The 24,122-nt window shown below is 44.4% G+C and overlaps 1 protein-coding gene across 1 annotated transcript; it reads left to right on the forward strand.

Moving 5' to 3' along the window:
- The first annotated feature begins 4,337 nt into the window (after nucleotides 1-4,337).
- On the forward strand, nucleotides 4,338-22,879 carry LOC130284120 (uncharacterized). The gene is made up of 10 exons (XM_056534143.1): nucleotides 4,338-4,354; nucleotides 7,930-7,968; nucleotides 8,063-8,125; nucleotides 8,208-8,496; nucleotides 14,454-14,645; nucleotides 15,590-15,624; nucleotides 18,238-18,267; nucleotides 19,175-19,204; nucleotides 20,538-20,573; nucleotides 21,813-22,879. The coding sequence occupies exons 2-10, from the start codon at nucleotides 7,948-7,950 to the stop codon at nucleotides 21,825-21,827; spliced, it is 711 nt and encodes a 236-aa protein (XP_056390118.1). The 5' UTR covers nucleotides 4,338-4,354; nucleotides 7,930-7,947; the 3' UTR covers nucleotides 21,828-22,879.
- The last annotated feature ends 1,243 nt before the right edge of the window (nucleotides 22,880-24,122 follow it).

Below are 24,122 nucleotides of genomic sequence, written 5' to 3' on the forward strand. Positions count from 1 at the left end.
TTGGGGGTCAGGGCTGTCTGCCCCCGTTTGTACCCCTTTTCCGCCTTTTTCGAGGTCACGGCAGTCTGCCTCCGTTAGTACCTCTCTTTTCTTTAACAGCTTGATCCTTGTGGCGTGGATCCAGGTGGGTGACTGCTCAGTGAGGACTGCTGTTCCTGTGATGGCGACTACCTCGGTGGGTTGTCCGTAGATGAAGCTCCCCGGCTTCTTTCCCTTCTGGAGGGCCTTGACAATCACCTGGTCTCCTACCCGGAATGGGTGAGTTGGTTCCTGTGGAAGAGAGGGAGATTTACAAGCAACTTTTTCTTCAGTTTTACTGAGGACCTTGATCAGATTAATAACATACTCATCTCTGATCAGGTCCAAATCCCCTTCCTGTATCACTAGGGGGCGCTGTGCCCAGGGTGTAGGGAAGGGCCTACCCATTAGAATTTCAAATGGTGACAACCCTAGCTTCTTATTAGGTGTCATTCTGATCTCTGCAAGTATTATGGGCAGGATTTGTTTCCATTTTTCAAATGTTCCAGCAGTGGCCTTCCTAAGTTTGTCTTTCACTGTTCTGTTCATCCGTTCCACGACCCCTGAACTCTCTGGGTGATATGGAATATGGAATAATTTCCACTCCACCTGTAACAGTCTTGCTATCTCCTTGTTAAGCTTTGAGGTAAAGGCCGGCCCACAGTCTGATTCAATGACCAGAGGATGGCCCCACCTTGGGACTATCTGTTGGGTCAGGATTTTGGCTGTAGTTTTAGCATCCTCTGATTTTGTAGGAAAGACTTCTGGCCATCTGGAGAACATGTCCACTATCACTAATGCATATTCCTGTTTCCCTTTTGTTTTAGGTATATGCGTGTAATCCACCTGCAAGTGAGTGAATGGTGTAGTGGGGTAGTCAAGGTGTTGGTGAGGAATCATCAATGGGTTGTTAGGATTGTTTCTCAAACATGTGATGCATCTGTGTATGTAGTCTGTGACTAACTGCTTGGCATCAGTGATGTGGAAACATCAGTAGAGAGACTCAAGGTTGTGAAGGGAAAAGCATGTGAAGCAGCGTGAGGAATGTAGGATTAGCAGAGCTGAAACTGTATAAAAATGTGCAATGAAGACAGATGCGTTGTGTTTTGGTATGCACGGCTTCCCCTCTTTGCAGATCAATCCTGTTTTTGGATTTTTCTGCAAAATTGGATAGCACCAATCTTTGTTCTGACATGTGCTGTGTATGTACACCTTCAAGTAACATCATGTGTGGTGTGCAGGAAGGTCAAGTGTCCCAGGGTAATAGGAGTTGTCAGTTCTACCATCATTGCACAGGCTGCAAGGGAACGCAGACATTCCGGCATCCCCTGTACAGAGGTGGGCATCACCTTTGAGAAAAATGCACAAGGACGTAACTTGCCTCCATGTTCTTGTGTCAGCACCCCCGCCATGGTTTTACAATTTTGGCGTGCAAACATGTGAAAAGTCATTTTATAGTCAGGGAGGCCAAGCCCTGGACTCGACATGAGCGAACATTTCAAATAATCAAATGCATCATACATTCCAGGAGACCATTTCACCAAATCTGGACTCTGTTCCAGAGTGGCTTGCCTCAGAACATTGTCATAGTGGGAGCAATCAGGGATCCATTGTCTACAGTAGTTTATCATACCAAGGAAGGAAAGCATTTCTTTCTTGGTGTGCGGGGTGACCAGGCCCGCAATAGACTTGACCCTTTCTGTGCTGATTCTCCTTTCTCCCTTCGTGAGGACAAACCCTAAATATTTCACCTGCGTTTTACACCATTGCATTTTCTTAAGCGCCACTTTGTGACCACATCCTGATAACCATTGTAACAGTGATAAACCATCCTGAATGCCGGCCTCCGCTGACATGCTACATAACAACAAATCATCGACATATTGCAGCAGCACAGAACCTTGGGGGGGGGGGGGGGTACCATGGTTTTAATGTGGCTTGGAGGACTATGCTGTACACAACAGGTGAATCAGCATATCCCTGGGGCATTCTGCACCAGGTCAGTTGACGTCCGTCAAAGGAAAAAGCAAAAAGTGGTCTAGTCGCCTTATCAACTGGGATAGAAAAGAAAACATTCTTCAGATCTATCGCACTGAAATAGACAGCGTCTGCAGGAATGGCAGAAAGAAGTGAATTGACATCTGGGACAATAGGAGCAATAGGCACAATAATGTTGTTTATTGCCCTCAAATCCTGTACAAAGCGGGTAGTACCATCTGCCTTTGTCACTGGATTGACGGGCGTGCTGTAGGGTGAAATCACCTCTTCCAGGATTCCTTTTTTGAGGAATTCTTCTATCATTGGCCTAAGTCCATCAAGTTTTTCTCTTGAAAGGGGGTATTGTTTCTGATATACAGGTGTACTGCCTTCCCTTAGGGTAGCTGAGGGAAGGCAGAATTTGACCAGACAAAGTGTTGTTACCTGTTATTTCTGGTAGATTCATTCTCCTGGATCCAGATAAAGACTTAAATCAAGCTAACCACCGAAGTTCGGTACCAGGGGTACCTAGATAAGGTCAGATCTCCTTACATCCTCCATACTATATACATCTCCTCCATAATATATACATCTCCCCCATAATATATACATCTCCTCCATAATATATACCGCTCCCCATAATATATACATCTCCCCCATAATATATACCGCTCCCCATAATATATACATCTCCCCCATAATATTTACAGCTCCCCCATAATATATACATCTCCCCCATACTATATACATCTCCTCCATACTATATACATCTCCCCCATACTATATACATCTCCTCCATACTATATACATCTCCCCCATAATATATACAGCTCCCCCATAATATATACAGCTCCCCCATAATATATACCGCTCCCCCATAATATATACCGCTCCCCATAATATATACATCTCCTCCATACTATATACATCTCCTCCATAATATATACAGCTCCCCCATAATATATACCGCTCCCCCATAATATATACCGCTCCCCATAATATATACATCTCCCCATAATATATACATCCCCCCATAATATATACATCTCCCCCATAATATATACATCTCCCCCATAATATATACATCTCCCCCATAATATATACAGCTCCCCCATACTATATACATCTCCTCCATAATATATACATCTCCCCTATAATATATACATCTCCTCCATAATATATACATCTCCTCCATACTATATACATCTCCCCCATAATATATACAGCTCCCCCATAATATATACCGCTCCCCCATAATATATACCGCTCCCCATAATATATACATCCCCCCCATAATATATACATCTCCCCCATAATATATACATCTCCCCCATAATATATACATCTCCCCCATAATATATACAGCTCCCCCATACTATATACATCTCCTCCATAATATATACATCTCCCCTATAATATATACATCTCCTCCATAATATATACATCTCCTCCATACTATATACATCTCCCCCATAATATATACAGCTCCCCCATAATATATACAGCTCCCCCATAATATATACATCCCCCCCATAATATATAATTCTCCTCCATAATATATACATCTCCTCCATAATATATACATCTCCCCCATAATATATACATCTCCCCCATAATATATACATATCCTCCATAATATATACATCTCACTATAATATATACAGCTCCCCCATAATATATTCATCCCCCCCATAATATATACCGCTCCCCATAATATATACATCTCCCCCATAATATATACAGCTCCCCCATAATATATACATCCCCCCCCATAATATATACCGCTCCCCATACTATATACATCTCCCCCATAATATATACAGCTCCCCCATAATATATACAGCTCCCCCATAATATATACCGCTCCCCCATAATATATACCGCTCCCCATAATATATACATCCCCCCCATAATATATACATCTCCCCCATAATATATACATCTCCCCCATAATATATACAGCTCCCCCATACTATATACATCTCCTCCATAATATATACATCTCCCCTATAATATATACATCCCCCCCATAATATATACTTCTCCCCCATACTATATACATCTCCCCCATAATATATACAGCTCCCCCATAATATATACAGCTCCCCCATAATATATACATCCCCCCCATAATATATACTTCTCCCCCATACTGTATACATCTCCCCCATACTATATACAGTTCCTCCCCTCTCCAGTGTGAAGTGGCTGATAACAGGGAGCAGTAGACGTCTCCTCTAGTGTTATATATAACAGGGTGGATCCCATGTAGCGGTATATGAGGGCGGATACATTTCTGCTCTTTACACTTTCACTTTCCATCTTACTCTGTGAAATTGAGAGGAAACTACGACCGTCCGTGAGTATAAGAGAGAATACTGCAGAGGATGATGGGAGTGATGATCATGGTGGGGGTAGTAGTGTGGGGGACCCCGGACCTTCCATAATGGAGGGAGCAGCCTATGTATACAGAGAGGATTTCATGCACTTTGTACTATCAGGTCAGAGATGACGCCACATTCTTCCTGCTGTAAATTCAGATTAACCCCTTACAGCCCATTCCATGTAACATCAGACAAATCATCACAATAATCAAGGTCAAATATTCATGTATCTAAGTATATACCGCCCCCTGCTGTTATATACATGTTATACCGCCCCCTGCTGTTATACATGGTATACCGCCCCCTGCTGTTATACCGCCCCCTGCTGTTATATACATGTTACACCGCCCCCTGCTGTTATACATGTTATACCGCCCCCTGCTGTTATACATGTTATACCGCCCCCTGCTGTTATATACATGTTATACCGCCCCCTGCTGTTATATACATGTTATACCACCCCCTGCTGTTATACATGTTATACCGCCCCCTGCTGTTATATACATGTTATACCGCCCCCTGCTGTTATACATGTTATACCGCCCCCTGCTGTTATATACATGTTATACCGCCCCCTGCTGTTATACATGTTATACCGCCCCCTGGTGTTATATACATGTTATACCGCCCCCTGGTGTTATATACATGTTATACCGCCCCCTGCTGTTATATACATGTTATACCGCCCCCTGCTGTTATATACATGTTATACCGCCCCCTGCTGTTATATACATGTTATACCGCCCCCTGCTGTTATATACATGTTATACCACCCCCTGCTGTTATACATGTTATACCGCCCCCTGCTGTTATATACATGTTATACCGCCCCCTGCTGTTATACATGTTATACCGCCCCCTGGTGTTATATACATGTTATACCGCCCCCTGGTGTTATATACATGTTATACCGCCCCCTGCTGTTATATACATGTTATACCACCCCCTGCTGTTATACATGTTATACCGCCCCCTGCTGTTATATACATGTTATACCCCCCCCTGCTGTTATATACATGTTATACCCCCCCCTGCTGTTATACATGTTATACCGCCCCCTGCTGTTATATACATGTTATACCGCCCCCTGCTGTTATACATGTTATACCGCCCCCTGCTGTTATATACATGTTATACCGCCCCCTGCTGTTATATACATGTTATACCACCCCCTGCTGTTATACATGTTATATCGCCCCCTGCTGTTATATACATGTTATACCGCCCCCTGCTGTTATACATGTTATACCGCCCCCTGCTGTTATACATGTTATACCGCCCCCTGGTGTTATATACATGTTATACCGCCCCCTGCTGTTATATACATGTTATACCACCCCCTGCTGTTATACATGTTATACCGCCCCCTGCTGTTATATACATGTTATACCCCCCCCTGCTGTTATACATGTTATACCGCCCCCTGCTGTTATATACATGTTATACCGCCCCCTGCTGTTATACATGTTATACCGCCCCCTGCTGTTATATACATGTTATACCGCCCCCTGCTGTTATATACATGTTATACCACCCCCTGCTGTTATACATGTTATATCGCCCCCTGCTGTTATATACATGTTATACCACCCCCTGCTGTTATACATGTTATATCGCCCCCTGCTGTTATATACATGTTATACCGCCCCCTGCTGTTATACATGTTATACCGCCCCCTGCTGTTATACATGTTATACCGCCCCCTGCTGTTATACATGTTATACCGCCCCCTGCTGTTATACATGTTATACCGCCCCCTGCTGTTATACATGTTATACCGCCCCCTGCTGTTATATACATGTTATACCGCCCCCTGCTGTTATATACATGTTATACCGCCCCCTGCTGTTATACATGTTATACCGCCCCCTGCTGTTATATACATGTTATACCGCCCCCTGCTGTTATACATGTTATACCGCCCCCTGCTGTTATATACATGTTATACCGCCCCCTGCTGTTATATACATGTTATGGCGCCCCCTGCTGTTATATACATGTTATGGCGCCCCCTGCTGTTATATACATGTTATGGCGCTCCCTGCTGTTATATACATGTTATGGCGCCCCCTGCTGTTATATACAACACTATTTCTAATGAATTGCTACAAATTAAAATTATTTCAGTTCATTACATTAATAGACACCACATAGCAGCCAAGTATGAACGTATAACAATATTCAGATTCCTCCTCCAGGACATTAATTCTCCCACAATTCACTCAGCTACAATATCAGTGATCAGTGCAGGTTCATATATAGTCCCTGTGTTCACCAAAAATAACTTACTATAGATTATTGTTACGTGAGGCCATTACCCAAGATTCTGCTGGTGTCTTCCAATTATGCTGATGCTGCAGGGTACAAAATCTTGTCTTCTGCTGCCCCAAGAGGGTTCCTTATGTAGGTAGCAGCTGATCAGACACCCCCGATACCAGACACCCCCGATACCAGACACCCCCGATACAGGCAGAGGTAACAGATCAGGAGCAGGAAACACACCACAGGTGAGGGTTAAATAGTAGCAGAAAGCAGCTCCAGTAGGTGGCGCTGGTCAGCAGCAGGAGATTTATCCCACCTGGAGGTGTAGATGTAGCAGAGATTATGATGTTTTGGTAGCAACAGAAGGAGAATCCAGTTTGATGCACTCCTTTGTCTGGGTGAGGCAGAGAAGAGTCAGTGACTACACAAGGGTCAGGCAGAGAAGAATCAGTGATTACACAAGGGTCAGGCAGAGGAGAGTCAGTGACTACACAAGGGTCAGGCAGAGGAGAGTCAGTGATTACACAAGGGTCAGGCAGAGAAGAGTCAGTGACTACACAAGGGTCTGGCAGAGAATAGTCAGTGACTACACAAGGGTCAGGCAGAAAGAGTCAGTGATTACACAAGGGTCAGGCAGAGAAGAGTCAGTGATTACACAAGGGTCAGGCAGAGAAGAGGCAGTGATTACACAAGGGTCAGGCAGAGAATAGTCAGTGACTACACAAGGGTCAGACAGAAAGAGTCAGTGACTATACAAGGGTCAGGCAGAGGAGAGTCAGTGATTACACAAGGGTCAGGCAGAGAAGAGTCAGTGATTACACAAGGGTCAGGCAGAGGAGAGTCAGTGTCTACACAAGGGTCAGGTAGAGAAGAGTCAGTGACTACACAAGGGTCAGGCAGAGAAGACTCAGTGACCACACAAGGGTCAGGTAGAGAAGGGTCAGTAACTACACAAGGGTCAGGCAAAGATCAGTAAGTGGTGACACAAGAGGTAATGACAGGTTAACAGGCAGAACCACAACATTGCTCAGACATGGGGGAGGGTAGAGCAGCCTTAAAAGGGTAATTAAAGGCAGGGAGAAGTGGAGAGCACTATGGCCCTTCAGGTTGCAGCTAGTGCACGTATGTGGCCCCTAGAGGGCACACAGCACATGGGGCAGCTGTAGAGGAGTTCTGGGTCATCTTCCTCCCATATTTAGGACACTTGTTTCTGTAGTACAATTCAGCACGAAATAAGAATTTCTATAGTGGCTCGGCCCTTATGTATCTCTTTGTCTTTCTACAAAAGGCCGGACACGGTGCCATCATGTCCTGTTTCGGTGACCTGGTAAGATGTGTGGTCCTGTATATGTCCCCTGGATGTTGCCGCCGGTCTCCCAGTGCAGCCGTTACTCACCACTGTGGGGAACTTCTCTCCTCAGGTCTCAGCCGTCTGCTTCCCTTGTGCCGTTTTGGGGCTGGTGATAAGATACATTTTCTCTATGGTAAGGACGAGGTGGTGGTTGGTTGGTCATTACAGTAAATATTACTGCAGTCATAACTATTGTGTTTTTTTATGTCGGACAGATTTGTGGTCCCTCCCCCTCCCGTCGTGTTGTCGGGATTTTCTCTCGCTCGGCTTCTGAGGACTATGAATGGCTGACAACTTCCCTAAATTCCGCCATGTTTAAAAACCTTGTGATGGAGTCCAGGTCGGTGTACATATCTAACAGAGATCAGAATCGCTTCCGAGAAGCCGTCCAAAGTTGTGACTTCGGCATTTTGTATCACACTAAGAACCACGGCAGAATCAACATCACCAACGTGACGGACTCCATCTATGATGAGCAGCTGGAGCTCATGTCTTCTTCTAGAGGTAGAGTCTGTATTTACGTTATGTTACATTGTATCGGGGATCAGGGAAGTATTTATCCTTGTAATCATAGATATCATGTATCATAGACATTGTGTGATCTCCGACAGACATTGGCCCTCATTTACTAAGAAAATCGGGTTGTAAGTCTATCTTGCTTTCTTACCCGATTGCTTTTTCCCCCTGATATTTATTATTATGTCGCATCCTGTTTGTCGCACGTGGGTTTTGTTGGTTTTGGTTTCCAACTCCTCTGAGCTGTCGGGAAAAAATCCACAACAATTCAACAAATTCGGGTTGGAAACCTTTATAAATACGAGGGAAAGCTCAGAAATGTCGGGTTACACCCCTTTTTCGGGTTTGGGAGAATCCACATCGGGTCCGTCGGGAAAAAATGTTGCATCGTGTCGCAGACTGGCGCACGATGTCTGCGACATGGCGCAGACAAAGATGCGACAAAAAACCCAGACAAAAGAGGTCGGGTTTAGAATAGTAAATGAGGGCCATTGTGCGATCTCCGACATTGTGTGATCTCCAGTAGACATTGAGCCTCATTTACTAAGCTGAAACCGACCAGTTTTTGTCTGGTTATTTTGTCTGAGACATGTCTGCGCCAGTGTGTGCCAGTGTGCGACAGTGTGCACCTGAAAAACCCGACAAACCCGAAAAGGGGCGGGATCTGTCGCAAAGGGGGCGCTGTCGGTCAAAAAGGGGCGTGGTTTCACAACCCGACCGATTTACTATGGAATTCACAGAAAATCCTGTGGGTAAATGGCTGGAAATATCGACCTAGAAAAAGCTGGTCAGAAAATGTTCCCGACTTTTCCCAATAGTGAATAGAGAGGAATCCTGCATGTCTGAAACAACTTTTCCAACTAGTAAAAACCCAAAACTCTTAGTAAATGAGGCCCATTGTGTGATCTCCCATAGACATTGTGTGGTCTCCCAAAGACATTGTGTGATCTCCCATAGACATCGTGTGATCTCCAACAGACATTGTCCGATCTCCCATAGACATTGTGTGATCTCCAACAGACATTGTGCGATCTCCAACAGACAATGTGTGATCTCCAACAGACAATGTGTGATCTCCAACAGACAATGTGCGATCTCCGACAGACATTGTGAGATCTCCGACATACATTGTGAGATCTCCGACAGACATTGTGAGATCTCCGACATACATTGTGAGATCTCCGAAATACATTGTGCGATCTCCGACAGACATTGTGCGATCTCCGACAGACATTGTGCGATCTCCGACAGACATTGTGCGATCTCCGACAGACATTGTGCGATCTCCGACAGACATTGTGCGATCTCCGACAGACATTGTGCGATCTCCGACAGACATTGTGCGATCTCCCATAGACAGACATTGTGCGATCTCCGACAGACATTGTGTGATCTCCGACAGACATTGTGTGATCTCCGACAGACATTGTGTAATCTCCGACAGACATTGTGTGATCTCCAGCAGACATTGTGTGATCTCCAGCAGACATTGTGTGAACTCCAGCAGACATCGTGTGATCATAGACATTGTGTGATCTCCGGTAGACATTGTGTGATCTTCCGTAGACATTGTGTGATCTCCCGTAGACATTGTGTGATCTCCAGTAGACATTGTGTGATCTCCAGCAGACATTTTGTGATCTCCGGTAGACATTGTGCGATATATATATACACATGCGAGGCGGGGGACAAGACATATAGCGAAGCAGGGGGCAAGATATATATATAGAAGCTGTGGGGAGTCAGACATATACATTCCCCCCAGCAATTCTTTATATCTTTCCCTTCCGCAGTTCTTCTATTTTAGAACCCCACCGGGATCCCTGATTGGTTCTTCAGTACCGGCCATTCAGGGATCCTGGCAGGGAATTTGAAAATGAAAGTAAAATACATCGTACATCGCTGGGGAGCAGAGCACGCCGCCCGCTCCCCTGCTTAATAACTTTTGATCGGATCGGGTCTCAGAAGTGAGACCTGATGCGATCAACCCCTTTTCCCCTGTACTACTACCCCCAACATGGAACAGACTCTGTTCCATGATGGGGGTAGGATTCACACGGTTTTCAGTAATTTCCCGACAGCTCAGAGCTGTCAGATTTTGGTGAAGAAAAATTCACAGGTTTTCCCTTTGTTTTTTCTTTTTTGTTGGGAACACGACCATTTTTGTGATAACCACGCCCATTTTGACTGGTTTAAAAACACTTGGAGTGATGATATATTTTGTCAGGTTTTGCGACACAAATTTGGTCGCACAACCCGACAAAAAAAGTCGGGTTGACATTTGTAAATGAGGGCTATTGTGTGATTTTCGGTAGACATTGTGTGATCTCCGACAAACCTTGTGTGATCATAGACATTGTGTGATCATAGACATTATGTGATCTCCGGTAGACATTGTGTGATCCATCATAGATCTTTTGTGATCTCTCATAGACATTTTGTGATCTTCATTAGATATTGTATGATCATCGGTAGACATTGTGTGATCTCTGACAGACATTGTGTGATCTCCGACAGACATTGTGTGGTCATAGAAATTGTGTTATCTCCGGTAGACATTGTGTGATCATAGACATTGTGTTATCTCCGACAGACATTGTGTGGTCATGGACATTGTGTGATCATAGACATTGTGTTATCTCCGGTAGACATTGTGTGATCTCCCATTGACATTGTGTGATCATAGACTGTGTGTGATCTTCATTAGATATTGTATGATCTCCGGTAGACATTGTGTGATCTCCGATAGACATTGTGTGATCTCCGATAGACATTGTGTGATCTCTGGTAGACATTGTGTGATCTCCGAATGACATTGTGTGATCTCTGAGATATTGTGTGATTTCTCAAAGACATAAAATAACATTAAAGGGGTACTCCACTGCCCCAGCATTCGGAACATTATGTTCTAAATGCTGGGTCTGTGCTGTGCCACGCCCCCTCCCATAGACTGTGTGATGTCTTGAGGGGTGTGGCCGTGACATCACGACCCACCCCCCCCCCCCCCCCCCCAGTCTACACCCAGAACTCAATGTTCCGAATGCTGGGGCAGTGGAGTACCCCTTTAATTGATCTTCAGTTGACTTTGTGTGATCTGTGATAGACATAATAAAATCATAAACATTGTGTGATTTTCGTTAGACTTTTTCTGATCTCCGGTAGACATTGTGTGATCTCCAGTAGACATTGTATGATCTCCCATAGACATTGTGGGATCTCCCATAGACATTGTATGATCTCCCATAGACATTGTGTGATCATAGACATTGTGTTATTTCTGGTAGACATTGGTTGATCTTCAGTTATCTTTGTATGATCTCTGGTAGACATCGTGTGATCTCCGGTATACATTGAATGATCTCCCGCAGACATTGTGTGATCTCCGGTAGACATTTTATGATCTCCCGCAGACATTGTGTGATCATAGACATTTTGCGATCTCTGGTAGACATTGGTTGATCTCTGGTAGACATTGTGTGATCTCCAGTATATATTGTGTGGTGAGCTTGTGGGGGAAGTAGGGTATGAGGAGTGTAGCTGTGCGGGTATTTAAAGGGTGCTTGTTAACCCTTGCTATTTGTGATGCCAGGGTGTGGGCTCCTCAATAAAGCTTTTCCTACCGCCACCCTTCCCAGGAACGATAGGGAGGTAGGTGATACTGAGTTTAAGTTGATAGTAATAATGGATTGTCCACAACCGGAAAGCTTCTGTAAACAGCGTTAACTTTTACTGAAGAGTTTCTGTACACTTCATCAACACAACAGTCTCTTATCATAACAACAGCTTCCTTTGGAGATTGACAATGGTCGGGACTTTAGCTTTAAGAGTCTTTTAGTCTATTGCGCTGTTCCACTGGATTTAGGGGTTAGTTGCGGTCCGGTAGTCAGGCTAGTATTAGCAGGAATTAGATTAGAACTCACGATTTTGGTTCTGCTGAGGCCGTAGGTTTTGAGGTCTAGCGTTTCTTTGAAAGTTGCATAGCACACCATCCTGTTAGTCCGGCGTCCACGAGAGCAGCAACTCAAGAGAGCGATAATTGGACGCAGCTCCTTTATATGGGCAGGGGCTGGACTAATGCTAATTGGTCCAAACGGATTTCAATCACCATTACAGGGATTTGTGGGTAACACGTGACCCAAGGACCTCCTAAGGTCCTGCAACATACCATAGAGGCTACTAGCATGGTCACCTGACCGAAGGTCCCGCGACGCTAAACAAGGTAAGTACTATACATTTCTATAGAATATAGCTATAATTATCAAACATATACATTTACTAATATTAAAGTTATACTTAAGGAGAGGCGACTAGGGGCTGTCCCACCTGAGGAACCCTACCTGAATGCAGTTACTCTGACTTTGGGGACCTCTACACTAGGTACTGGATGCAATACGGTACCGGAACACCACAATTGTATGATCTCCCACAGACATTTTATGATCTCCCATAGACATTATGTGATCTCCGGTAGACATTGGTTTATCTTCAGTTAACTTTGTGTGATCTCCTGTAAACATTGGCCCTCATTTACTATTGCAAACCAGACATGTTTTGTCGGGTCGTGCGTCATTTTCAGGCGCATTGCGCCTGAAATTCTGTCTGCGCCTGAATTTGCGCCTGAAATTGGGCAACTCAGAAACTTTTCCTCTGGACAGTTTTGATAAATATCCCCCATGTGATCTCCGGTAGACATTATGTGATCTCCGGTAGACATTATGTGATCTCCGGTAGACATTATGTGATCTCCGGTAGTCAATCTCCGGTAGACATTATGTGATCTCCTAGACATTGGTTGATCTTCAGTTAACTTTGTGTGATCTCCTGTAAACATTATGTAATCTCCGGTAGACCTTGTGTGATCTCCGGTAGACCTTATGTGATCTCTGGTAGACCTTATGTGATCTCCGGTAGACATTATGTGATCTCTGGCAGACCTTATGTGATCTCCGGTAGACCTTATGTGATCTCCGGTAGACCTTATGTCATCTCCTGTAAACATTATGTAATCTCCGGTAGACCTTATGTGATCTCTGGTAGACCTTATGTGATCTCTGGTAGACCTTATGTGATCTCCGGTAGACATTATGTGATCTCTGGCAGACCTTATGTGATCTCCGGTAGACCTTATGTGATCTCCGGTAGACCTTATGTCATCTCCTGTAAACATTATGTAATCTCCGGTAGACCTTATGTGATCTCTGGTAGACCTTATGTGATCTCTGGTAGACCTTATGTGATCTCTGGTAGATCTTATGTGATCTCCGGTAGTCCTTATGTGATCTCCGATAAACATTATGTGATCTCCGGTAGACCTTTATTTGATCTCTGGTAGACCTTATGTGATCTCCTGTAAACATTATGTAATCTCTGGTAGACCTTATGTGATCTCTGGTAGACCTTATGTGATCTCTGGTAGACCTTATGTGATCTCTGGTAGATCTTATGTGATCTCCTGTAAACATTATGTAATCTCCGGTAGACCTTATGTAATCTCCGGTAGACCTTATGTGATCTCTGGTAGACCTTATGTGATCTCCGGTAGACATTATGTATCTCCAGGAGATTTAAACCATATTTTTTAGCAGTCAGAAGAAAGGATCCAACACTCCTTGGAAAGTGGATAAGATCATTGCTTTATAGAATTCTTTAAAATCAGGATACAGTCATGTACCAATACAGCATAGCTCAGCTTGACGCATTTCGTATTATTGCGCTTTATCAAAAGCTGAGCTATGCTGTGTTGGTACATGACTGTATTCTGATTTTAAAGAATTCTATAAAGCTTTGATTTCATCCACTTTCCAAGGAGCGCTGGATCCTTTCTTCTGAACCGTTGGGTCCACTGCACTGTGGTTGTCCCAGCACCTGGATTACTTCCCGGTTAGAGGGTGAGACGTTTTTTTATGCATTTTCACATATTTTTTATCTGAAGCTTTCACTTTAAGGCAGGGTAAACGTTATCGTGATGGTGGACGACCTGGAGAAGAGCGACTATGAGGAGAAATGCCGCATTATTGACTCCCAGCCTGATATACTGAAATATTCCCAGGACCTGATACTGGTCTCCAGCAATGAGAAGAGGCAGCCGCAGTTACTGGAGAGAAAGCTGCAGGACATCAAAGCCCTGATCTCTGCCGGTAAGTGCTCTGCGTTGGGGATAAGTTACAGGTTCTGATTCGGTCAAAACTGCTGTTGGATTGGAAAGTGTCCTGAAAAGTGTTTTACACTCTGAGGTCTCCTATCTCTGTATCCAACTGTATCCAAGCTCTTTAATGCCAAAACACAGTAACCACAACCCTAAGCCCAACCTAACCTTAATACTTACCCTAACTTAAAGGTGTACTCTGCCCCTAGACATCTTATCCCTTATCCAAAGGATAGGGGATAAGATGTCTGATCGCGGGGTCCTGCTGCTGGGGACCCCCGCAATCTCTCCTGCAGCATGCCCGTTGTTCAGCTGCATGGAGCGAGGATCGCTCTGTGGCTGATGGTGGGCTACACAGGGGATTGAGTATCATGACGTCATGGCTCCGCCCCTCATGATGTCACGACCCACCGCCTCAATGCAAGTCTATGGGAGCGGGCGTAGCAGCCACCACGCCCCCTCCCATAGACTTGCATTGAGGGGGCAGGGCGTAATGTCACGATCCTCTAGCCCATGTATCACCAGTTATCAGGCACGGAGCAAAGCTCGCTCCATGCACCAGATGACAGGGGTGCTGCAGGACCCCCAGCGTCAGGACCCCCGCGATCAGACATCTTATCCCCTATCCATTGGATAGGGGGTAAGATGTCTAGGGGCAGAGGACCCCCTTAAAGACTCATTTAACCCTTATTTTGATCTCTGGAATGGTGGCTGCCATTTTGAGTCATTCCAAAGGCAAATTTTTAGTGAATTCAATGTTTTCTTTATCACTTTGCTCTTTTCTAGTTTGCTCCCATTCTGACAGATGTCCACATGTTAGACAATGGACAGATTTTGGTATAACATGTGGGGCCGTATTGTAACATCTCCATGGGGATCATATAGAAGGGTTCGGTGTGAGGTGCAGAACAATGATCGCCTTCTTCTCTCTTACAGGGTCTCGGGGTCCAGGGAATTTCTGTGATGATTTGGTAAGAATCTTTCTCTAGAATAACGGCACCAAAATAAGTCTCTGTAATGTCTCGTATAGATCTCCGATCAAGGAAACATGATGGATACAAATACTACAGAGGGGAAACAAATAGGGAAAGTGGAAAGACATGGAGCTAATACATGTAGGAGAGAGAGAAGAGCGGAGCGGCCTCAGATAACAGCCCCTCGGTTACTATACACTCTGCCCCACTCTGTTAGCAGGGAGTCAATAGGGAAATATGAAATGCCAAACCCACTGACCCCCCACATTTTTTTTTTTTATAATAATAATTTTTTTCATAACTTTAGATGCAAAACAAGCAGCAGCAGCAGCAGCCTGGCATTACCATGGTGGCAAGAACCATTTATTTTGGCCCAGCCTAAATAATGCCAACATGCTACTGCCCAGAGCGCCATTTTTAATTATCTGGGCCTGACGGTACCTGGCTCTTGCCAGTACCCATGTAGCAGTGCGTACTATGGTAATGAAGGGTGGTTAGTGAGACCTGTTTTACGGGCTAATTCTAAGCATCAGGCTATGTCTATAAGATGGCTTCCACTATGAAGCCTGCAAAGTAAGTCAATTAAAAACACAACATCTACGACAAAAAAAAGATTACAAAAAATTCTCCCCCACAGACCTCATTAACCGTTTTATTAAAATAAAAAATTTAGACAATTGCAGTGTTTCACTGAATACAACATAAACCACTGCCTTCTTGGATCTGAAAAAAACAACAACAAAAAAACAAATCAAGTGGGTTAGTAAATTTTGGGCTCTCACCCTAGAGAGAGCATCCATAAGTTACATGAAGGCTGTGCTCACATACTTTTTGAACATATTGGTCTCAGTTATATTAAGTAAATTGATAATATGTGTTATGGTGGATCATGAATACACAATATTGTAATTTTGACCTCTTAGGTATTTGTGACTGTGAGCGCCAACAACCTATTTTTATTTACTTTTTGAACAGTCTGACTCACCATCCTCACTCCTGTCATCGTCTGCAGTCCTGCCTCTAGTGACCATGATGTCATCACTAGAGGAGGGGCTACAGAAGTATACAGAACAGACAGGAACCACTCAAAGCAGGGACTCCTGTCTCTGGTACAGTATACAGTGGTGCACTCTGCATCACTACTTACCTCCACCGGCTGTACTGTGTACAGTAAATACATAGTTAGTATTGTTGAAAAAAAAACTTAGCAAGTTTAACTTAAATTTCTCCTGTGTTGCCTTCTTCTGGATCAACACAGAAGGGTTTAAAGGTTGAACTTGATGGACTCTTGTCTTTGTTTCCATCCTTAAAAAATGATAGGACTACTATATACTGTATGGCTGATGAGGTAAGAAGCGATGTTATGCATCACTACTTAACTCCTTACACTCCGTGGGCCGGGTACTATTCATCCCACCCATGAGGTTGTACCCTGAAAGCAGTGAAAAACTGCCAAAAGGTTTAAAAAAAAAAAAAAAAAAAAAAAACATTTTCCACAATAATTAGCAGTGGTAGCTTTTAGGCCTTTCTTTCTGGCATTTATTTCAGGTAAAAAAGCTGTGTGGAAACCTAGTCTAAGGCTGACACAGATGTTCATTCCTCCAGGGGTGTTCTGGGCCTCTAGTCTTCCTCAGGATGTCATGGTGACCTCCCTCTTCCAGGGGTGCTCTGGGCCTCTATTCTTCCCAGGATGTAATGGCGACCTCCCTCCTCTAGGGGTGATCTGGGCCTTTATTCTTCCCAGGATGTAATGGTGACCTCCCTCCTCTAGGGGTGCTCTGGGCCTCTATTCTTCCCAGGATGTAATGGCGACCTCCCTCCTCTAGGGGTGATCTGGGCCTTTATTCTTCCCAGGATGTAATGGTGACCTCCCTCCTCTAGGGGTGCTCTGGGCCTCTATTCTTTCTCAGGATGTAATGGTGACCTCCCTCCTCTAGGGGTGTTCTGGGCCTTTATTCTTCCTAGGATGTATTGGTGACCTCCCTCCTCTAGGGGTGCTCTGGGCCTCTATTCTTCCTCAAGATGTAATGCGACCTCCCTCCCCTAGGGGTGCTCTGGGCCTTTATTCTTCCTCAGGATGTAATGGTGACCTCCCTCCTCTAGGGGTGCTCTGGGCCTCTATTCTTCCTCAGGATGTAATGGTGACCTCCCTCCTCTAGGGGTGCTCTGGGCCTTTATTCTTCCTAGGATGTATTGGTGACCTCACTCTTCTATGGGTGCTCTGGGCCTCTATTCTTCCTCAGGATGTAAGGTAACCTCCCTCCTCTAGGGGTGCTCTGGGCCTTTATTCTTCCTCAGGATGTAATGGTGACCTCCCTCCTCTAGGGGTGCTCTGGGCCTTTATTCTTCCTCAGGATGTATTGGTGACCTCACTCTTCTATGGGTGCTCTGGGCCTCTATTCTTCCTCAGGATGTAAGGTGACCTCCCTCCTCTAGGGGTGCTCTGGGCCTTTATTCTTCCTCAGGATGTATTGGTGACCTCCCTCTTCTACGGGTGCTCTGGGCCTCTATTCTTCCTCAGGATGTAATGGTGACCTCCCTCCTCTAGGGGTGCTCCAGGACCCTTATGCTCATTCTGCCTGTCAGCTATAACTCTGTTTCTTTCTCCAGGCGTCTATGACCAGATGGGTCTCCAGTAATGTGAGTACATTGTACTATTATGTGATCATGATTATGATTCCACCAGTGTTATTGCTTCTCGTTTGTCACTCATCACTTCCACCAATCCCTCAGGTTCAGGGAACGAGACCAATCTCTATGGTGGTGTTTATCCCTCTGTGTAGATCTGGTTCTGTTCCGTTTCTCTGGGTTTACGTCATGTGTAGATGTTAACAAGTTTCTAAGTGTGATCCTGACTCATGTGAGATTGTGAAAGAAACGAGTCCTCAACCGTAAATCCTAATAAATCTGCTCTTTGTGAGAGTCCCCGCAATGCATTCTGGTGACTATGTGATTTATTTTATGGTAGTCCCTTATATACCAAGCCCCGCCCACTTTTTGAAACGTGGCGCAGATCTATAAGATAACCAAATTATTGCTAATGTCTTTGCAAGCCAAAGGTCACTGATTGTGCAAAAATTGTGCTTCTTCTGCACCAAACTCTGGAATAGAGGCAAAATGATTCACTAATTTTGTACCAAATGTTTTTTGGCTTAGACTACGCCAGAATCACAACTTTATTGCTCATTAATGCATCACAAGCCACACCCATTTCTAATAATAAATCTAGGCCTATTATTTATATAATGTTATAATACGTTCTGGTTACTATGGGGGAGATTTATCAAAACCTGTGCAAAGGAAAAGTTGCCCAGTTGCCCATAGCAACCAATCAGATTGCTTCTTTCATTTTGCAGAGGCCTTGTTAAAAATGAAAGAAACGATCTGATTGGTTGCTATGGGCAACTGGGCAACTTTTCCTCTGGACAGGTTTTGATAAATCTCCCCCTATGTGATTTCTTTTATGATTTGGTTACATTATATTATATGATCACTTTACAATTTTATGGCTGCAGAAATATTTACGGACATTTTGATCCTTTTCTAAGTGGATGAAATTCTGCGCCGTTCTGTGTCGGTAAGATATTTGTCCTTCTATAATATCTCATCTCTGGTTTATTCCTCTGAGCTGTGACTCCATGTTGTATCATGTGACACTGGACACGGCCGCCATCAGAAATTGTGGGTCCCCATACAGCTGAAGTTTTTGGCCCCCCTAACTATATAAACATGGGAATTAGTTTAACTGTATCGACCCACAGATATAATAGACGTGTTAGTTTTACTGTAAAATCCACTGCATAAAAATTGAATCCCTAAAGTTGCAAAATAATGTTTTGTTTTAAAATTCTCCCAAAATGATATATATATTTTTTGTGCGCTGTACAATTTATGGTGAAATGAAAGGTGTCATTGCAAAGTACATTTGGTTGCGCACAAAACCATTAAAAATGGGCGTTATAAAATCCCATTATAGTCTATGGGATTTTTACATTACCCGTTTTAACCCGTCATAGCCCGTTATTAATAATGCATGCACTATTTCTCCCGTTACCTCTCCCATCACTAAATAACATCCATTATTAATAACGGGTTATGAGAATTTGCCCCAGAATTGAAAAAGAAAACAGACTAACTCTCCATTTTGCTAAGAAAACTGAAAAAGGGGCGTGGCCATCAGGAAAAGGGGTCGTGGTCACCAAAAAGGCGTGTTCCCGACATTTTCACAAAAACCCAACATATTTACTAAGGTTTCCACCTAAAATGTGGTGGATTTCAGCTGAGGAAAAACCTGACAGATCAGAGCGGGTGTAAAAAAAAAGCAAAATGCAGGGAAAGTGGAAAATGTAGGGAAACCTTAGTAAATACTGTGGAAAATAAATTTGTAGGGAATTAAAACCCACAAAGAAACCTACACAACACTACATCACAGGTTGTGTCATGTGACACCGGATCACGTGTTGTGTCATGTGACACTGGATCACAGGTTGTGTCATGTGACATTGGATCACAGGTTGTGTCATGTGACATTGGATCACAGGTTGTGTCATGTGACATTGGATCACAGTTTGTGTCATGTGACAGCGGATCACAGATTGTGTCACCGGATCACAGTTTGTGTCATGTGACATTGGATCACAGTTTGTGTCATGTGACATTGGATCACAGTTTGTGTCATGTGACATTGGATCACAGGTTGTGTCATGTGACACTGGATCACAGGTTGTGTCATGTGACATTGGATCACAGGTTGTGTCATGTGACATTGGATCACAGGTTGTGTCATGTGACATTGGATCACAGGTTGTGTCATGTGACATCAGATCACAGGTTGTGTCATGTGACTCTTGTGTCTTCATATCTTTGCCATCTCTGAGGCAGATGATGAACATTCTCTTTATTTTTTTTAGATGTTTGGAAGAAGAATAAGAGGAGAACTGGATGAGGTGAAGTATCTTCTACCCGTCCTGTATTTCAGCCGATTGTACAGGATGAAGCCAGAAATTTTGTCAAATATATAAAACATTCTGTGCACTGAAGGGTGCCAAATCTTTATGGATAATAAAATTATGGGGGAGATTGCGCCAAATGTATTGCATGACCCCGGCTCCCTGATAAATCTGCTGCATGTTTTGATCAAATCTGTTAGTTGGCTTAAAGGGGTATTCCACTCCCCAGTGTTTGGAACATTTATTTCCAAGTGCTGGGTGCGGGCTTCGGGGGTCACCACGCCGCCTTCGTGACGTCATGTCCTGCCCCTCTGACGGCCATCAGCCCCCTCCCATAGACTTGCATTGAGGGACGGGGGCATGACACTATGAGGGGGCTTGACGACCCCCGAAGCCCACACCCAGCATTCGGAACTAAATGTTCCAAACCCTGGGGAGTGGAGTACCCCTTTAATCTGTGCCTAAATATCCACCCGAATCTGGCAAATTTTTTGGACTTCGTTTCACATGTAAAGCCACGCCCTTTACTGGAAGCCACACCCCCTGTGCAGAGGTCACACCCCTCAAACAGACCCAGTGGAATACTGTCTAAATTCAACAGGTAGTGGAGATAATAAAAGTATAAAGGATATTTATAATATTACATACTATGTTAACCCCTTATGGACATGTGAAACAATGGTGATTTCATTTATTATTGCGCAGGAACTTATTCACTTTTTTTTTTAAAACAGTTTTATTACTTTTTTTTTTTTTTATTCCCCACAATGGACTGTTTATATCAATGTTTCTATTGCTATCACTGTTCAGTGCTCTGATATTGGCGATCTACCTGTATGGTCTGCCAGAAGAGCGGCCCTGGAGCAGGTGCGCAGATCTACCGCCACCATCTTGGCTCATCAGACCCTTCCATATTTCCTACATTACAGCCTTCATCTTTGCTGATCCATATCTCATCATCAGTCATTCTGCTGATCACATATGAACATCAATAGGACAGAATGGTGAACTCCTTTATATAAAGTGACATCCCTGACTGTACACATGGGGGGGGGGGGGGGGGTGCTGAGCTCTCGGTCAGGGCCCTCATACCCTAAAGTCTCCGCCAGCCCCTGTTCCCATCAATGCCCTCATGTATAACCATCCTCTCAGTAATATAGATTTCCTATTATCTATATCTATATATTGTGATACAGTCGTTCTGGCACTATAATCCACTTCTCTTTGTTTTTTCAGCCGTTACTTGCCTGAACCATAACAGATCTTCTTGGGACCAGACATGTGGCCTCGTTGTCCCATCACAATCTCTACCCCGCCGCCTGGATAATGCACTGAGAAACCCTGGAATTTATTGAAGATATTCAAGGTTTTTCATCCAAGAAGATTCCATCAGTTGGGACTGGAAATCAAAAATATAAAATAACTTGACAGTTCCTGTTGTGTCACTGCCCCCCCCCCCATGTGATCTGTAACATATTCTATCACTTCATGTTCCAAAAATGTCTCTTAACCCCAAAAAAATATCTCTAATGTCTTGTCCAATAGATGTCTCTCTTCCCTGCAATCCGCAGTTCACTGCCTGTTGTTAGGCTCAGTGTGGTGTCTTGAACACTGTTTGGGTGGCTGTAGCCTCAAAGGTGTCTATCTCTTTTTCAGGTCTATTTCTTTAATAGTATTTTTATGCAAATGTATTTTTTCCATGTCTTTATTTGTTTACTGCATCCACGGAGCCTAACTCTAGTGTAAACATTTTACTAAGAGGCGTAGCTCACTGTGGAGACCTTTTGGGGTTGTAGGTAACACCATCTCCTTGGGTACATCTTTCACCACAGTGAGCTACACTATTTCTTTTTTTTTGTTTCTAGTGTAAAACTTTTACTTGAGTCAATGCTTTCTGCACAAGTAGTGTTAATATGTCACATGTCTATTCCTCAACCAATGAGGGCTGAGGACTGTCCCATCTCCACTCCAGTCCCAGGGACAAGGGAGAATCCTAACGCACATTTTCAGTCAGGATCTGGCCTCTAGTCGGAGCACACCTCCATCAGCTCTCACTCCTTCACTGGGAGATTGCCCCAAGCCACGACATTCCGTGACAAGGCGATAAAGCTTCAACCTGTCTAACGTTTCCTGCTACAGGAATTAAACCACCGCCAGTGGTATCCTCTGGGCTGACCTAGTCGAGTGATGGACTGATGTCTGGGAACATCCTTCTTGATGCCCTGTAAGATTATGGTGTCTTAGAGCAACCTGATAAAACGTAGGTGAGGGAGGGACTGTGACAAGTTACCAGTTACTTCTCAACTCTTAAAGGAGTACTCCCCCCTAGACATCCTTTGGATAGGGGATAAGATGTCTGATCGTGGGGGTCCCGCCGCTGGGGACCCCAGCGATCTCCCTGCATCACCCAGCATTTTTAGAGCATTGGGTGCAGCGCCGGAGGCTCATGACATCATGGCCATGCCCCGCTCGTGATGTCACCCACAATGCAGGTCTATGGGAGGGGGATTGACACAAGTGGGGCGTGACCATGACGTCAGGAGCCTCCACCCGGAACGCCAGTCACTTGGTATGGAGCGAAGTTCGCTCTGTGCATCAGATGTCTGGAGTGTCGCAGCTGAGATTATGGAGAGATGTAAGGCGAACTTCGGAAGGGATGGGAATATCGGCGCTGACCAAGGAGAGGACAATAGAGCCAGGTGTGTAGCGAACAGATTTAATCCAATGCGAAGCGTTTCACTGCGCTTGCGCGGTTTCATCAGGTTTCATCAAGGACGCAGGGCGTATGCATACGCCTGTGGGAATTCCGGTCCCCGCCGCTAGCCAGTTGGGGACCGGATCGGGATGACTGCTGAAATCATTCAGCAGGCACCCCGGTCCTGAGACCCCCCATGTCGGCGATCGGAGAAAATCGCATGTCAATTCAGACATGTGATTTTCTCCAATTCCGGGCTGATCGGGTCTCTGGTGACCCGATCACCCAGAAAATAGGGATGATCGGAGTTGTCAGCGACAGCCCCGATCGGCCTAAGGGATAGGAGTGAGGTCGCAGAGCTGCGATCTCCTTCTATCTCCTGCCATTAGTCAGAACGAAGTAGATAATAAAAGGGGTGAGGCTTAAAATGTGGGCGTGTCTTTGTGAGATGGGGTATGGCTTGCAAACCGGATTGACACATTCACCAGGAGATGCAGGGCAGAGCTTGTAGAGTAAGGTACTGGATGTCCCATATGCTTGCATTGGACTTGAAACAAAAACCCATCTTTTATATAAGGGTGTATAAGGGGGAAGCAATTATGGGTGTAGTACACAGCGACTGTGTATTGCAGCACTGGTGTGTATAACAACTGAAAAGCTGATAGTAGCCAGTAGTGTTGAGCGGCATAGGCCATATTCGAATTTGCGATATTTCACGAATATATGGACGAATATTCGTCATATATTCGCTAAATTCGCATATTCGTAATGTTCACGTTTATTTTCGCATATGCGAAAATTCGTACGCCAATCTCACACAGTAGTATTAGAGCCTTCTTTACACCACACAA

This window comes from Hyla sarda, chromosome 8 (assembly GCF_029499605.1).
Source record: "Hyla sarda isolate aHylSar1 chromosome 8, aHylSar1.hap1, whole genome shotgun sequence".
Classification (NCBI taxonomy): Eukaryota; Metazoa; Chordata; class Amphibia; order Anura; family Hylidae; genus Hyla; species Hyla sarda.